The sequence below is a fragment of the Struthio camelus genome, chromosome 28 (assembly GCF_040807025.1).
Source record: "Struthio camelus isolate bStrCam1 chromosome 28, bStrCam1.hap1, whole genome shotgun sequence".
Taxonomy (NCBI): Eukaryota; Metazoa; Chordata; class Aves; order Struthioniformes; family Struthionidae; genus Struthio; species Struthio camelus.
Window position 1 is genome coordinate 161805 of NC_090969.1, and position 16250 is coordinate 178054.

The window sequence follows — 16250 nt, forward strand, 5'->3', positions numbered from 1 at the left end:
GGGGAAATGAAAATTAATCTAGCCTGGGTTCATCGGAATTAGCGATTCCAGTTGGGCACGTCAGAGCGGCAGGCGTCCAGGCGGGCAGGTTCCCATGCGTGTCTCCACGCGTGTGCCCTGTGCACATCCCCGTCTCAACGTGTGTGCCCCATGCACATCCCTGTCCCATCATGTGTGCCCCATGCACATCCCCGTCTCCACGCGTGTGCCCCATGCACAGCCCTGTCCCATCATGTGTGCCCCCTGCCCAATGTGTGCACCCTCCTCTGCACGTCGTGGGCCCAGCAGGGAGCAGGCACAGCGGGAAGAGCCCGGCCGAGCCCCTCGGAGCCCTCCGGCCGGCTGTGCCTCGGCAGTGGGGCCCATGGTGCAGCACCAGCAGCCGCTCAGGACAGGCGAGCACAGCCGGCCGGGTCCCTGGCGTTGCACCTGCAGGCGCCTCCCTGGCGCCCTGGCACGGCCGGAGGTGGCACTGGAGCGGGACAGGGGGGACAGGGTGGCCCGGGGGGGGGGCGGGGGCTGCGTGGCTGCAGAGCTGCTGCCACCTCCCCTCGCAGGGCTGTAAACACTCAATTAAGCGCCGGCGCCTAGTCCTGCCTTCCCTGGCGCTGCTGGTAATTACGTAGGTTTTTCGATGTCAAGAGCGGTGGGGAAGTGCGATTACCACTAATTGGAGCAGCGCTGCCCAACCTGGGCCCTTGGGCAGCTGCTGGGGGGGTGGGGGGGCAAGGGCTGCTTGGGGCTGAGGGCTAAGGGATTCTGGGGTGAGAACAAGGGATTTTTGGGGCCAGGATGAGGCCTTTGGTCCCATGCAGTGCACCAGGGCTGGGGAGGGGGGGGGCTGCACCAAGACTGGGGGCTGCACCAAGACTGGGGGCTGCACCAAGACTGGGAACTGCACTGGCGGCTGGGGACAGCACTGGGGGCTGGGGGCTGGGGGCAGGCTACATTGGGACTAGCGAGGGCTGCAGGGGCTGGGGGCTGCAGCAGAGCCAGGGGCTGCATGGGGGGGGCTGCAGCAGGGTTGGGGGCTGCAGTGGGGTGGGGAGCTGCAGTGGGGCTGGGGGCTGCAGTGGGGCCAGGCGCTATGTGCACACACGTGTCCCCCCACCGGCCGGGAGCTGCCCGTCTCGGGCCATGCGTGCGGCTCCCCCCGGGTGCGCGGCGGCTCCATCCCCGCTCGTACCTTTGTCACAATGAAGGAAGAGGCCATTATGGTTATTAAATTGTATCATGGCAGCGCTACAGCAATTGGCAGCTCGTGACCCCAGTTATTTATACAACAGGCTTTGGAAAATGGCAGCTCTGGGCTTGGGCTTTTCTTCGGAGCCCCCGGGGGGGGGGGGATCGATCCCGAGGTTCACTGCGGGGCCGGATGCAGGACCGGCCTCCCGGCGGCGAGGGGCTGCCTGGGATAGATTGGGGGCGGGGGGGGGGGGGAGAGGGCGCTAACAGCCCTCTACATGAGGGGGCCGGGGCTGGCCAGCGCTGGGGGCCGGCGTGCGGCGGCACGGCGGCACGGGGCTGTCACGGGGCGGGTGCACGTGACGTCACAGGAAGGATGCATGTGATGGGGCAGCACATGTGACATCATGGGATGGGTGCACATGACATCACAGGTCAGGGGCATGTGATGTCACAGGAAGGATGCATGCGATGGGGCAGCGCACATGACGTCACGGGGCGGGTGCCGTGGGGGGCAGTGGGGCGCACGTGGGTGTGATGTGGGCCGAGGGGCCCACAGCCGGGTGCGAGCCCCTGCGGCCCCTGTGGCCCCCGCAGCTCCCACCACCCTCCCCGCCGTGGCGCTGTGGGGCTGGGAGATTTATCCCGTTAATTCCCCCTTTAATTCCCGACTGTTTGTTCATTGCTTGTTTGCTTTCGCTGGCATGAATTTTTTACACCGGTGTCCGCGGCGCCCGGCCCAAAGCCGGGGAGGCGGAGGGCTCGGCGGGGGCTGCCCGCGGGCCAGGCCGCGGTGGCGCCGGGCGCAGGTGCTGCACGTCCAGCCCCGAGCTGCAGCAGCTCCCATTAATGAAGCACTTCATCACTGCGGCGTTGCGGCGGGGGGGGGCACCCGATTCGGGATGATAAATTCCCGGCGACGGCCCCGCGCTCGCTCGCAGCAGCCGTGATTCTCCTTCATCTTGAATAATATTTTTGGAGTGATTGTAAAACACCCGCTGCAGCAGCCGCGAGGGCGGGCGCCAGGGCCTGGCGGCTCCCTCCACCCCTCCCGGGTGCTTGTCTCCCCAGCGCCCGCCGCCCTACTGCAGGGCCCTTGCACACGCGGGGGTGCACGCCTGTGCCTGGGCATGCATGAGCACACGCGGGGGTGCACACAGGGCTGAGCACCTGTGCATCACTCTGGGGGGGGGGGGGGGTCTGCACCGCGTGTGCCATGCTGCCTCGGTGCGCACGTGCGCACAGCGCTGCGCTGGCAGGTGTGGGTCCGTGCACGTGCGCGAGGTCAGCCACTGCAATTTTTCCTCCCTAGGAAGGATTTGCAGGCTGCCTTGTTCTTCCCCAAAAGCGCTGACCCATCACACGCGCATGGCGCCAGAAAGGGGCAGCTGTAAGAGAAGGGGAAGCACCAACCTCCTCTACTGGCAGCGCTGAGCCTGTGCCTCCGCCGGGGGCCAGGACGGGGGGGAGGGGGGCACTGTGACCCCCCCCCCAGCACCTGGCAGAGCCGAGCCCGCTGTGCACCTGGGCAGGCGCCCAGCGCCGAGCACGACTGCTCATTGCTGCGCGAGCGGGAAGCACAGCACAGAATTAAACCGTCTCTTAATTATAATCATTAATGAGCATGGAGGCAGCTGGGCTTTGTGGGCAGGGAATCCCGCTACATCTCCGGGGGAGGCTGGGCTTTTTCTGCAGGGAGTTCAGCGCGCCGTCGTGCCGAAGAGACCTGGCGCTGAGCGAGCTCCCCCGGGCAGCCCGGGCTCCACTGGCACCCTCGGGATCCCTGCACCCGGGCACCATGAGTCCCAGGGCCCTGTTAATCCCTCCTGCACCCCCTCGCTGTGCCCCATGGCACCCCTCGCTGTGCCCCCCCCAGCACACCACTGTGTTACCCACCCCACCATGCCCTCCCACCATGCCACTGTGCACCCCTCCAGCACCCCCCCCTGCCATGCCCCCCCCACCATGCCACTGTGCACCCCTCCAGCACCCCCCACCATGCCCCCCCACCACGCCACTGTGCACCCCTCCAGCACCCCCCACCATGCCCCCCCAACATGCCACTGTGCACCCCTCCAGCACCCCCTGGCACGCTGATGCCCCCCCGCCCCCCCCCCCCGCAGCGGCTGAGGGGAGGAAAGCGCGAAGGACGGGAGCGTGCGGCTCCGGCGAGGGCAGGCTGTGCTCTGTCTTGGGGAGTGGCTCTTAATCAATCCTTTTTCAAAACTCTAATTATATCTACAGAGGCCTCAACACGGCGCTGCTGGCTGCAGTTCAGGCCTTGTTTATTTATTTCCACATGCTCCAGAGAAGTTTCTCCCCTTTGTTCTTGCATACTTTGCTGGAAGGAAGGCGGTTAGGAGGGAGTGGCAGCGCGGGGGCTCCGCGGGCGGGGGGATGGCTGCGGAGCAGAGCCGGGTGCATGCGTGTGTGCAGGTGCGGGAGTGTGCAGGTGCGTGTCTGCACGGGCGCGTGGCTCCCTGGGCGGGCGTGCACGCACGTGCACGAGCACTTGCTGGGCTAGCGGGCTGCCGCTGGCCATCAGCCGCAGGGAGGTGTCCCGGGGACCCCAGGTCTGCGGCCGCACGGGGGTTCCTGCCGGAGCGGGTGCTGCCACCATCACGAGCCTCTTCTCCGAGATGGGCTTTGAGTCCCCGGGTGCCCTGCAGACGCAGGCTGCACGGGAGCGGGGGGGCTACCTGGGGGGGGTCTCGCTGGGCCGAGCGTGCCAGCCCCGGTCAGTGCGGGGGGCCCAGCCCCTGCCGCTTTGGGCTGCCCCCTCCGTTCATCTCCCCGTCTTTTGTTAAAAGTCAATGGATGGAGATAGCTGGTTTCCATATGCACGGCAGCATCTGCTACTGCCAGGGAGATTTGCATTGCTAAATGTAAATTGGGTGTTATGTCATTTATCATAAATGGGGGGGGGTGGAGGTGGGGGGGGGGGCAAGGGGAGGCAGCAAACATCGTAGAAGTTGTCATAACAAATCACCCGGCTCATCGCTCGCCCTGGCAGGGAAGGTGCAGAGCCACCTGCGAAACGTTTGCGGGTGGAGGGGAGGGGGCTGGCCCCATGCCCAGAAGGGGAAATCGAGGCACAGCATGCCGGCCGGGGTGCAGCACCGTGGCGCGGGCTGGGTGTCCGAAGCCCGTTGCTAACCCAGGCATCAGGGCTCGAGCCTGGAAGGGGGAATATTCCCCCCTTCCAGCCAGGCCCCTGGACGGGGACCCGTGTCCTGTCCCGTCCCGCCCCGTCCCTCCCCGCCAGTGCAGACGCCTCCCCCGCGGTGTCTGCCCTCCCTGCAGCCCGGCCGGCGCACGGCATCCCGCCGCCGCGCAGCTGGACCACCGTCCCGCGCCCTGCCATGAAGGGTCCCCTGCTCGGAGGCATGTTCTCCCGGCACGTCAAGCGGCACCCCGGCGTGAGTCACCCCAGCCCCGTCCCCCCACGTCGCCCTCGCGCCCCTCGCCCCCTCCAGAGCCCCGGGGGGCCCTGTGCCCGCCGTCCCTCCACCTCCGCTCCCGCTCACCAACCCCTCCACAGCCTCCCGGCTGGCTGTGCAGCTCCCCCCCGGGGCTGGTCCCCGTCCCCCGTGGCTGTAGCCGCCGCAGCAGGGCAGGAGCTGCCCAAGGAGGTGCAAACGCCTTTTGCTGCCGGAGCCGCTCGCTCCGTCCCGGGCGGTCGCAGCGCAACAGTTTGGTCTCTTAAGCCCAACCAGGGTTTGCACGCGTGTCCCGGCTCACCCCGAGCGCGTCGCCTCTGTAGCCCTCCCAGCTCCTGGGGTGCCTCGGGGAGGCAGCATTGGGAACCCACCCAGGTGCAAGGTGCCAACTGCCACCCCCCCCACCCCCCTCGCAGCTCTGATCCATCACGGCCCCTGCCATCAGAAAGTCTAGCTGAGGACTCTTGCACCAAGGTGCCTAAACCCTCATAAACCGCAGCCCCTCCAGCACATCGACCCTGCGCTGCCGCGACGGGCCCCTTTCCTGGCTGGGCTGGTTCCCTCCCCGCAGCGGGAGCCAGTGAGGGCCGGTGGCCGGGCAGGGCTCCTCAGCTGCAGGCCACGGGCTTAACGTCACGTAAGCGTTTGGCAGCCGGCGGCAGCGGTGGTGGGGACAGCTGCCAGGCTGCGGAGGATGCTGCGCGATGGCTGAGCATCCGGACGCCTGGCGCTGCCGGCAGGCTCAGCAAGGGAGCGGAGGCTGCCAGGTGGAGCAGGGGCCAGGCTGGGTTTCGGCCTTGCCGGGGACGTGGGCAGCCAGGCTGCAAGGGCCAGGGCTCCCATGACGTCCTCCTGGCGCTGCTGCGGGTTTCTGCGCTCAGACCAGGGGAATTTGGGGCTTTTCTGATCACGCCCTGCCTTGGTTTCCCCGGCCGTCTTGCACAGGATTGTACGTGGCTGGGGGGCATGGAGAGGCCCCAGGGGAGCACAGCCTGGGGGTCCAGGGTCCTGGCACCCACCTGGGGCTGTTAAGCAGGGTTATCGCAAGCAGAGGCTGCTGGGGCGAGTGTGACATGCCATCTGCCACAGGCGCCTGGCCGCAGCCCATGCTGGCGGGAGCGGTCGTGCTTTTGCCGTGCAATAGCAGCTCGGCGGCGGCAGCTCCCCACCCTGGCAGCGACCAGCGTCGGGGCACAGTGGATTGAGGACGGACCCGGGCTGGGCAGGTGACGAGCATCTTGGCCGCCCAGCACAGGCCGAGAGCGCCCTGGGTGTCGAGCTGCGAGCGGCTGCGCCCGCTTGTGCGTGGCCTTGTGCAAACCCCTTTGCACCACGTGCTGCTCTCAGCAGCGCCCTCACCTCGCCTCATGCCCCCCCCAAGTGTTTTTTTTGTCCCCTTTTGTGTTTGCAGCCGGAGCAGCAAGCGCAGGGTGGGTCCGGCACTTGCTCCGGCTCGGAGCCTGCTTGCGCTGGCAGGGACCGTGGCCAGGGCTGGAGGGGCGCCGCGGCACAGAGCGGCAGCGCAGGGCAGGGGCGGGCAGGGGGCAGGGGCACAGGAGTGACACGCACCCCCTCCCCGCACCAGCCCATTTGCGGCTCTCGCCGTTGGGATTGAAGGGTAAAAAACTCCCGGCCAGCTCAGCGCCACAGTGTGAACGCGCACAAGCAGCAGCATTTCAACTTGCCAGGCTCCTAAGGTCAAACTGTCCATCCGTCTGTTTATTTGCGTGCGCGCGGGTTGGGGGGGATCAGGCCCCTCGTGCTGCACCCAGAGCTCAGTAGCCCCTTGGCTGCTGCGCAAGAGGATCCCCCAGCACCCCCAATCACCCCCTTAGTTCGTCCCAGGCATTAATTACCCAGAAGGTGTCAGCAGCGGATGGCGAGATGAGTCGGCCGGCCCGGATCTCCTCCACGGAGGCCGCCGCTCCGGGGGCTGCGGAGCGCCTCTTGGTCGGCCGGTGCGGCTCCCCGTGGCGCGGACCCCGCGGACCGCCCGCCTCGCAGCTGGCATCTGCCAGCGCTGCACGGGGCAAGCTTGGGCTTGGGGCGGGGGGCTTGGCGCCACCCCCCCACCAGGCCGGCCACGGAGGCGATCGGCAGCGAACAGACCCGCGGGGGGGTGGATGCGTCCCGTCCCCCCCCAACCCACTGGGGAACCGCGGGGCGGGCAGACCCCCGCCGAGCGCTCGGGCCGAGCTCAGGGCTGCGCGGCCGCCGGCGCTAATGGGAGCGGAGCGGCGCCGGCTGCGCTCGCCCTCCCAGGGGCGCGGGCAGGCGGCGGGTTCATTACGCCGCGGCCGCTTTCCCCGGCGCGGGGGGGGCCGCGGCAATTTGGGGAGGTCAAAGCAGCCGCGTCTCGGCTCCGATTGCGGCCGCGGCCCCCAGGGCGCTGGCGGAGCGAGGAGCGGAGACGCGGAGGCTGCCGGCGGCGGAGCCGGGGAGCCCCCTGCGCGGTTGGGGAGCCGGGGGGGGGGGGGGGGGCGCGTCCCCATCGCGTCCCCATCGCGTCCCCATCGCGTCCCCGCACTTTCCGCGGCTTTGCACCGGGCGCCCGGTCTGCAGCGAGCCCCCCCCCGCCCCAGCCCGCACCGGAGCTGCCTTCCCCCCCCCCCCCCGGGCCGAGCAGCCGGCGCCCCGCGCAGACGATGGGGGGGATCCGCGCAAGGCGGGGGACACGGTCCCCGGTGCCGCCGGGAAGGGGCCGGGCACCCACCCTCGGCCCGCCAGCCGCGCCGGGCGGCAGGGCGGCGATGGCTCATTCCGAATCCAATTCCTCTCCAGCATGAGCCGATTTTTCTCTCCCGCTTTTAATTCAGTCACTCAAGCTGACAGCTACACTGTGTACCGCAGCCCTGCTACAGGATTGCTCTGCCATATTTCCCCTGTAAATCTCCCGGCGTGTCAGCTCTCCCTTTCACTCTCCAGTCGGCCTGATAAATATTCATTTTATTGGGGTATTTTTCATATCTCTCTCTCTCTCTGCAGCTCGTTCCCCTCATTGGCTTCATCAGCGTGGGCCTGGGCAGTGCCGTCCTGTACCTGCTGAGGCTGGCGCTGTGCAGCCCAGATGTCAGGTACGGGACGGGACGGTTCAGGACGCAGCAGGGGTGCAGCTCCGGGGCCGCTGGGCCCCAGGCCCCCTCCCGACGCCGGGTGGCCGTGGCTGGGGCCGGCGAGAGGAGCGCCGGGGCGGGGGGGGCGAAGGACGAGGCCAAGGTGCTGCCTGCCCTGCCCTCGCATGGCGGGGGGCGGACCCCCCCAACCCTGCTGCAGTGAAACGGGGGGCAGAGAGGGCACGGGCTGGACACGCCAGGTCCGGGGAAGGATGAGGGAGCAGGAGGGAGGGATGAACGCCCAGACGGAGAAGAGCAGCTGTGACTGATGGTGAGCGTGGCAGACAGCGCGGGGACGGATGGGTTGAGAGAGGGCCAGGCGGAGGAACGGGAGAGGAGTGGGATGGATGGTTGGTGGAGGGATGGGGGAGAGAGGGATGGAGAGACAGATAAAAACAGTGTGAGAATGAACAGCGCGCGCGAGAGGGGCGAGGTGAGGGAGGGACGGGGCGGCGGGCTGGCAGAGGGACGGATGGATGTGCCGTGGTAAGACAGGAGCAGCGCACAGCTGTTTTCCCCGTAACTCAGCAGCCCACGGTCCCTGCAGCCCCATGCTGCCTAATGCCTATCTAATATTTGTTTGCTCCCGGTAAAACGCTCATTGATTTAATTTGACGCCAGCTGCCCAGGATACTTAGCTCAGCAATTAGTAGATCCAGGCACCTTGTCTTTGATCATACAAGCCCAGGGGTGGAGAGGGGGGAGATAAAACAACAGCAGCCCCCTCCCCCCCCATAGCACGTTAACACTGTTAGCCAGCTCCGGGGTCTGCGTTTGCAGCAACCCCCCCCCCCCCCCCCGGCGTCTTCCCACATGGAAAATTCTGCTCTTGGCCAACACCAGCGAGCTGCAGGGGGACGGGAGAGGGGGGGAGACGCGGACGCATCCCACGGCTCCGCTGGCCTTCCCAACGCCCCCCCGGGACGGGACAGGACATTTGGCCTTGGGGAAGGGTTGAGCTCGTGGACGCCAGCCGCCCCGCACGTTCACAGGCGCTGCGCAGCGGTAGCAAGTCCCTGCTCGCTCCCGGCACCAACCCCCCAGTGAGAGGCGAGGGCAGAGGGTCCTGGGGGGGCAGGCAGGACGCGAGGGATGGGAGGAAATGGGGAGAGGGGCTGAGCGGGATGGTGCTGCCAGCGGTTACAGCCCAGGCCGGGCAGATGTGCACCTGCGCACACAGCTGTGCATAGCTCCGGCGCCCGGCCCTGGCCGGGGCACGCGGCTGGGCTGGGGGTGATGGGAGCAGCCCCCCGAGCCTGGCTGGTACCTGCACCCCACTCCTCATCCCTACTCCTCATCCCGATGGACTTGGAGGTGCCTGACTGCCCCCCACCCCAATCTGCCAAGCCCACAGCAAAAATGGAGCATGTTGCCATGGTAATACCTGAGATTCCCCTAGGGAACCAGCCCTGGCTGGGGGCATGAATGGGGCAAAATGGGGCAGGTGGGGAAATGTGGAGTTGCCCCCTCAAGCCTCTTGCAGGTACTGATGGCTCCATCTCCGCTTGCAGCTGGGACCGGAAAAATAACCCTGAGCCGTGGAATAAGCTGAACCCCACGGACCAGTACAAAGTGAGCACTGGGGCAGGCTGGGGGAAGCTGTGTCAGCCCTGCGGCAGAGGGGTGGAAGCCCTTGAGCGCCACACGCTCAGATCTGGGGTGGGAATCCTGCCCCCCACCCCCGGCCAGGCTGAAGTTCCCCATGTGGGGGATGCACCCCCCTCCCCAACATCCTTCTCCTTCTCCAGTTTATGGCAGTCTCCACGGACTACAAGAGCCTCAAGAAGAACCGTCCCAGTTTCTGAGCTGCCAAGGGGAAGGGACTCCTGTGCTGGGCTGCGGGCGCGCACCCCCCCCACGCCCTGCTGCTGCTTCTTGCCGAGCCCCCTGGGCCCCGCAGCGCTGGCTGCAACCTGCATGCAGGCTCGAGTGCTCCCCCCAGCACCCCGCAACCCTGGGGCCGCACGCCCCAGCAATAAACCACATCACGCCAGGCGCGATGGGCTCTCTGTTGCCAGCTCACCTGCACCCTTGCGAGTCGCAGAGCTTAGACGAGGCATAAGCACAGGGAGGGGGGGCTGCCAGGCGCTCTGCTCTCACAGCCGCTCCTCTCCTGCCTTGCAAAATTTCGATAAAATTCATAGTACTGTAATAAAGTACTGGGGGGGGGGGGGGCGAGGCCAGGAAAATATTTTCTATAAACCATTTCCCAGGCCCATAAACTTCGGAGAGACTCAGCTTCCCCTCTCCACTGCCATCCATGCAAGGACACATCCCCCTCCCCCTGTGCAGGGGCTGGGTGGGGGGGTCACATCCTGCTGGCAGCAGGACAGTTCAGCGATTCCCACCCCCTGACCCCCGGGTGCTGCGTTTCCTGTCTCCCACGCTCCACGCTCCCGGGGGATGCCCACGGACCACTGTGGCCCTGACCCAGCCCCTCCCAGGGAGACAGCAGGAAACCAGACCGGGAGGGAGGAAAAGAGCCCAGTGGTGTGGAGGGGGCAGAAAACCACACGTGCCTGGGGCTGCACGTGCACATGCTGCATGCAGGGGCAGCCCCTGCTCCGGTCCCCTGGCCTACGTGCCTTGGGGCAGGGACCTGGCCTCGGCAGCAGGCAGGGGGAGCCCGCCTGGTGCTGTTTGCTTTGGCCAAGGCCAAGGGGAAAATCTGCAGCCAGTAATCACAGAGCAGATGGCACCGGACGGCGGGACGTGTCTGCGTGCAGGCGGCTGCCTGGCCTGCACCCCTCCAGCCAGCCAGTGTGGCGTGGGGGCGCAGGCGGAAAACAGACCGCACCAACCTCTCTGCACCCTGCAGCACAGGGGCAGCAGGGCTGAAGCCTCCCACCATCCCTCCTAGGCACCTGCCTTCCTTTGGGGCTCAGTTTAACCCCCTCAAAAGTCCCCACTCCCCTCACAGCCTGCTGGGTGAAGCACTGAGTTAGAAGAGTGGGGACAGGGGAACCGAGGCAAGGAAGGATTCACCCCACGTCCCTGGCACGGGCACCGGAGCGCAGGTGTCCAGGCTCTGCCTCCAGCCTGCAGCACCAGCAAGGTGGCAGGGGCTGGAACCAGGGCCTTCAGGCCTGAGGTGGTGACAGAGCCCGGGGACACTGTCCCCACCTCCCTCTGTCTGTCACTAGCCTTTCCAAGCCCAGCTCAGCACCCCACACACCTCCACAGGCATGCTCTGGCCCCAGTTTTATTAGTGAGACTCTCCACCTAGAAAAGTGCAAGACTTCATTAGACAGAGGGGACAAGGCTGGAGCAAGGAATGGTCCCTGCCCCCATCAGGTGGGGGCTTGGTCCCTGAACCCGAACACTGAGAGCAGGACTGGGGTGGGGGGGCCCCCCCCTCCCCAAGCTTCCTCCAACCCAGGGGGAAGAAGTGCCTGATCACAAAGGTGGTGGTGGGGGACGAAGGGGAGGGTGAAGCCCCAGGGTGTTTTTGATCCTCCCCTAGTCCAGGCCTGTGGGGGGGCGGTGAGAGCCCCCACTCAGTGATCTCTGAAGCCAGGCATGGGGAAGGCGCGTGCAAAGGTCTCCACGCGCTGGCGCAGGTCTGCCAAGCGGCGCTGGGTCTCGGGATCCTTCAGCAGGAAGGTCTTGAAGTCCTGGAGCTTGCCTGGTGGTGAGGGCAAGTGAGAACAGGTGAGAATGGCAGGGGGAAATGTCACCGGTCCACCCCCACACCACCCCTGTCCCCAGACAGGGTGGCAGGCTGGCACGAGCCTGGGGGTGCAGCCCCAGCACCCTGAAGGGAGAGGTGCCAGCTCACCCCTTCACGCCAGGGAGATCAGTGCCCCCAGCTCACTCACTGGTTTTGCTCTTGACGTCCAGAGCCAGCGCTATGCCCTCATCGATGAAACCCACCACCTTCTGGAAATCCCTCTCCTGGAAGCGGCGGGATGTCAGCGCGGGGGCACCTGGGGACACAGACCTTATCAGGGCTGGGGAGCTGCACTCGGAGCAGAATCCAAGCCCACCAAGGAGCTCCCAACATCCCAGGCCACATGGGGTCCCACACACCCTCTCCGAGCCAGGAACTGGCTCCAAATTCCCACGTGGAGCCCTCTGAGATAGAGGTGAGACTGGAGGGGGAATATCCCAGAGTGAGAGCCTGGGGAACCCTCCCCAGGGAAAGGGCTGGATAGAGGTAGGAAGACCCTCCCCAGAGCAGGGCTGGGCCCTCACCCAGACGCAGCCCCCCCGGCGTGAGGGCGCTTTTGTCCCCAGGACACGTGTTCTTGTTGGCCGTTATGGAGACAAGCTCAAGGACTCGCTCAGCCCGTGCTCCATCAATGCCCTTGGGCCGCAGGTCCACCAGCACCAGGTGGTTGTCGGTCCCGCCTGGGGAGCAGGAAAAGGAAATGGGGTGGGTCAGCAACATCCAGCCCCATGAGCCCCTCCAGCAACCTACCCTCTTCTTGTTGCCAACTCCTAGCCCCCAGCCCCATTTGGCAGTGCTTCCTCCTCATGTCTTCCTCAAGGCCCTGTTCTGCAATGCCCCATGCTCCTGCCCCCTGCTTTCAGTCCCCCCGTTCCAGCCCTACAAGGCCACTCTGCCAATACCACCCCCCTCACCCAACATGCACACACACGCACGCACGTGCTGCTGCCTAGTGGACTAAGTTGCGTCACTTGTGACCTATCACAGCCTTGTCCCTCCTCGTCCCACAAAGCGCCACAGAAGGGGGAATTACCTGATACCAGCGTGTAGCCACACTGGAGCAGGGCCTGCGCCATGGCTTTGGCGTTCTTCAGTACCTGCTGGCAGTACTGGTGGAAAGCAGGTGAGCTGGCCTGGGAGGACAGACTACGTCAACAGGGGCACCCACGTCACCTCCCTAACCCCGAGCCCAGTGCCCCCCTACACACACCTGTTTGAGGGCCACAGCCACTGCAGCAATAGCATGGTTGTGTGGTCCTCCTTGCAGGGAAGGGAAGACAGCAAAGTTGATCCTGTCCTCCAGGTCATAGTGCATCTCCTTGCCCGTCTTCTTGTCTACCGAGCGCACGCCCTTGCGATAGAAGATCAGTCCTGACCTGTTGGTGAAGAGAGCGTTCACAGGCACTGCTCCACCCTTGTGTCTGCTCAGCCCCCATGAAGCCAGTAGCAGAGGACTCAGCCCCTCCAAGGGGCAGTGACCTAGACAGCTACCAGCCCTCCTCAGGGACTCCCAGGGCATTATCCCTTCTGTCCCAGGACTGGGTTGGGGGTCTGCCCCATAGCCAGCCCATGAAATAAAAGCACTGCTTCTACACCCCCCTGCAACCACCCTGCCTGTGAACAGGCATCTTCCCGCTTGGAGAGCGAGGCAGAACGCATCCTCACCTGGCGCCACGCAGGGTCTTGTGGGTGGTGCTAGTGACCAAGTCGGCGTATTCGAAGGGCGAAGGAATGACCTTGGCTGCGACCAGCCCGCTGATGTGTGCCATGTCTGCCAGCAGGTACGCCTTCACCTCCTCGCACACCTGGGGCACACAGGGCATCAGGCAGTCATAGACACCCCCTATCCCTCCACCCCGCCCCACCCCACAGCCAAGGACAGGATGCGATCAGCCTCGCACCAGCCACAGGAGTTCCCCGGCACCCCCAGACAGGGCTGGGGGAGAAGAGAGCTGGGCTCCCCCATACCTTCTTCATGCGAGCGTAGTCAATGAGGCGGGCATACGCACTGGTGCCGGCGATGAGGAGACGAGGACGAAAGAGCCGCGCCGTTTTCTCCAGCTGGTCGTAGTCGATCAGCCCTGTGGCTGGCTGCGAAGGACAGACGGACCAAGACCAGAGCTGGCAACTTGCTGGGGCACAGAAACCTCCCAACTGCCCAGCTCTGAGCAGAGAGCGTTTGGGGCCATGGCAGGGCTGAACCACCAGGGTTCCCAAGCATCCTGCGACACACGGCTACGGTTCGCACCGAGTGGGTGGGAAGGAGGCAGAGGAGATGGTGGAGTGGCAGCGCCTGCACTGAGGCACCCAAAAGGCCCCTGCTGAGACAGGGGGTTCGGCTAGGAGATCCCCCCTTTCCCCGGGAAAGTCTGCCCCCCCTCAACTCACGTCAAGTTTGTAGGGCATTGACTCAAAGAAAATGGACGTGGCTGAGATCCTCTTGATGTCCGACATGTACCCGTGCGTGAGGCTGTGGAGGAACGGATGGATATGCAGGATCACATTGGGCCCTGGAGCAGGTGCTCACCCCAAAAGGTGGCAGGCCCCCAGGCCGCCCCATGTGCAGTACGTACTGGCCCCCGTCGGGCAGGTCCAGCCCCATGAGGCGGTCATGGGGCTGCAGCAGGGCTGTGTAGGCAGCAAAGTTGGCTGGAGAGCCCGAGTAGGGCTGAACGTTCACTCCCCAGTGGGCTGGGTCCAGGCCGAACGCCTCCAGCGCCCGCTGCTCGCAGAGCAGCTCAATCTGGTCCACTACCTCAGCTCCCCCATAGTACCTGGAGAAGAAGGGAGCAGGTAATGGGGTGCTTCCCACCCAGGGAGCTGCCTGTGCCCCACAGGTGACCACAGCGGAGGGGACAGCCCTGCTCTGAAACACACCTGGTGTCCTGCCGCTCCCCTTCGTCTTTGATGTAGTGGGACGCAGGCTGCCAGAAGGCTGCTGATGCCCCTCTAGCGCCCTTGCTGCCTTCCGTCCCCCAGGAGCTGCCCAGCCAAGCCCAGACCCCACATCCCTCCACCCTCCGTTACCTCTTGCCAGGGTACCCCTCTGAGTATTTGTTGTTGAGGCAGGAGCCCAGGGCTTCCAGCGCCGCCCGGCTGCAGAAATTCTGGGGGAAAAGCGGGTCATACAGGGCATGCTCAGCCCCCACCTGAGCAGGGGCCGCCCCAGGACCACCAGCGCTCCGCTCCGTGCCCCACCTCAGAGGCAATGAGCTCCAGCCCCCGGCACTGCCGATCTTTCTCCTTCTGGACCAGGGCCCACATCTCGGGGTCGCTCTCTGCCAGGCTCTCCTGCCCCGTCCAGCCAGGCGCGCTTCCAGCCGCGGCGGCGGCGGCGGGGACACCGCTGTGCTGCGCCCGCAGGCCGCCGGCACCCGCCGGGCTGCATCGCCACAGGGCCTGCCCGGGAGAGCCGCGTTTGGCAGGCTGCGCCGCCCCCCCTGCCGCCCCCCGGGTACCCCCCGGGCGCCCCCCGCTCCAGCCGCCGGGCGCTGCCCCCCGCCCGGGCTCCCGGGGGCACCTGCCCGCCGGCGGCTGCAGCCAGGCAGCGGCCCTTGGCCCCGCCCCAGGCTGCGGCCGCCGGTCCCGGGGGCAGCGCCGGGGCCTCCCCCGCCCGGGGCTGGGGGGCGCCGGGGCGGAGCGGGCCGGGCCCGCCTGATGCAAGCGCGGCCGCCCCGTTGCATCATCCGCCGGTGGGGGGGGGGGGGGCGAGGGCAGCCCCGGTGCCGGCCCGGCCCCCCCCGCCGCTGCCAAAGGGACTTTGGGACCAGGCAAAGTCTGCGGGGGGCGCGGAGGGGGAGGGGGGGGCGGGGGCGGCCCGGCAGCGCGGCTCGAGCCCGGCCGGCACCGGCACCGGCACCGGCACCGCGGGAGCTCCCGGCGGGACGGGACGGGCTGCGGGGCCGCCCCGCTCGGCCCGGTCCAGTCCGGCCCGGTCCGGCCCGACTCCAGCCCCGGCCCCGCGCCCCCCGGTACCGGTGCCGGCTCCGACTCACCCTGCCCAGGCGGAGCGGCCACATGGCGCTGCGAGCTCCGCGCGGCCCCGCCGGGTCCCGGCCCCGGCCCCGGTCCCGGTCCGGTCCGGTCCGGCCCCGCCGACGCCGCGCGAGCGCTGCCGGGGGCGGGACCGGGGCGGGGCGGGAGCGCGGGGCCCGTCGGGAAGCTGGAGGTCTCGCCCCCGGCGGCAGCGGGCGCTGCGTCCGTCCGTCCGTCCGTCCGTCCGTCATCCATCTGTATGTCCCCTGCACCCCATCCCCTGCGTCCCTGCACCCCTCCATCCCTGCAGCCTGTCCCCTGCACCCCACCGTCTGCACCCCTGTACCCCCAGCCATCCATCCCCTGCACTCCGTCCCCTGCGTCTCTGCAGCCCAACCCCTGCGCCCCATCCGTCCATGCAGCCTTGCACCCCATCCACCCCCTCCCTGCACCCCCATCCCCTGCACCCCCACCCGTTCATCCCCTGCACTTCGTCCCCTGCATCTTTGCACCCCAACCCCTGTGCCCCATCCGTCCATGCAGCCTTGCACCCAATCCATCCCCTCCCTGCACCCCATCCCCAGCACCCCATCCCCAGCACCCCAACACCCCATCCATCCCCTCCCTGCACCCCATCCCCTGCACTCCATCCATCTCCTCCCTGCACCCCACTGTCTGCACCGCCGCCCCCCACCCGCAGCACCCGGCACCCCGCCGGTGGGGCTGCCCCCCGGCCTGGCCCAGCCTGGCCGTGCCAGGCGCTGCACAACGCCCAGCCCTGGCAGGGCAATGGCACCCGGGCTCCCAGGAATCCGGCCTCGCGCCGGCTGCGGACACCTGCCAGGCGTCCGTCACCATGGGCGGCAG

The 16250-nt window shown here is 67.1% G+C and overlaps 2 protein-coding genes across 3 annotated transcripts; one reads left to right on the top strand and one right to left on the bottom strand.

Annotated features, from left to right (window-relative positions):
* Window positions 1-4472: 4472 nt before the first annotated feature.
* On the top strand, window positions 4473-9736 carry NDUFA4L2 (NDUFA4 mitochondrial complex associated like 2). Its single transcript, XM_068921338.1, has 4 exons — window positions 4473-4604; window positions 7611-7699; window positions 9250-9310; window positions 9487-9736. Exons 1-4 carry the CDS (start codon window positions 4548-4550, stop codon window positions 9541-9543), a joined length of 264 nt encoding a protein of 87 aa, XP_068777439.1. The 5' UTR covers window positions 4473-4547; the 3' UTR covers window positions 9544-9736.
* A 1190-nt stretch (window positions 9737-10926) lies between these two features.
* SHMT2 (serine hydroxymethyltransferase 2) lies at window positions 10927-15497 on the bottom strand. 2 transcript variants are annotated; one of them, XM_068921282.1, is made up of 12 exons: window positions 15404-15497; window positions 14607-14807; window positions 14436-14515; window positions 13982-14182; window positions 13797-13878; window positions 13377-13499; window positions 13074-13213; window positions 12619-12784; window positions 12442-12541; window positions 11933-12088; window positions 11557-11664; window positions 10927-11363 (listed from the first exon to the last, which is right to left on the bottom strand). In XM_068921282.1, exons 1-12 carry the CDS (start codon window positions 15425-15427, stop codon window positions 11236-11238), a joined length of 1509 nt encoding a protein of 502 aa, XP_068777383.1. In that variant the 5' UTR covers window positions 15428-15497; the 3' UTR covers window positions 10927-11235. The 2 variants fall into 2 exon arrangements, with proteins under 2 accessions (XP_068777383.1, XP_068777384.1); XM_068921283.1 differs by lacking the exons at window positions 14436-14515; window positions 14607-14807 and having other exon boundaries at window positions 15404-15492.
* Between the last annotated feature and the right edge of the window lie 753 nt (window positions 15498-16250).

What these genes read in the sequence shown, in the direction of transcription:
- NDUFA4L2 (XM_068921338.1), top strand. Translation starts at nt 4,548, where the DNA reads ATGAAGGGTCCCCTGCTCGGAGGCATGTTCTCCCGGCACGTCAAGCGG. An exon ending in ACGTCAAGCGGCACCCCGGC is followed by an intron (nt 4,605 to 7,610) that starts GTGAGTCACCCC and finishes CTCTCTCTGCAG; the next exon opens with CTCGTTCCCCTCATTGGCTT. An exon ending in CTGTGCAGCCCAGATGTCAG is followed by an intron (nt 7,700 to 9,249) that starts GTACGGGACGGG and finishes CTCCGCTTGCAG; the next exon opens with CTGGGACCGGAAAAATAACC.
- SHMT2 (XM_068921282.1), bottom strand. Translation starts at nt 15,427, where the DNA reads ATGTGGCCGCTCCGCCTGGGCAGG. An exon ending in GGCCGCTCCGCCTGGGCAGG is followed by an intron (nt 14,808 to 15,403) that starts GTGAGTCGGAGC and finishes TCTCCCGGGCAG; the next exon opens with GCCCTGTGGCGATGCAGCCC. An exon ending in GCCGGGGGGGCTGCGTCTGG is followed by an intron (nt 11,665 to 11,932) that starts GTGAGGGCCCAG and finishes CTGTGTCCCCAG; the next exon opens with GTGCCCCCGCGCTGACATCC.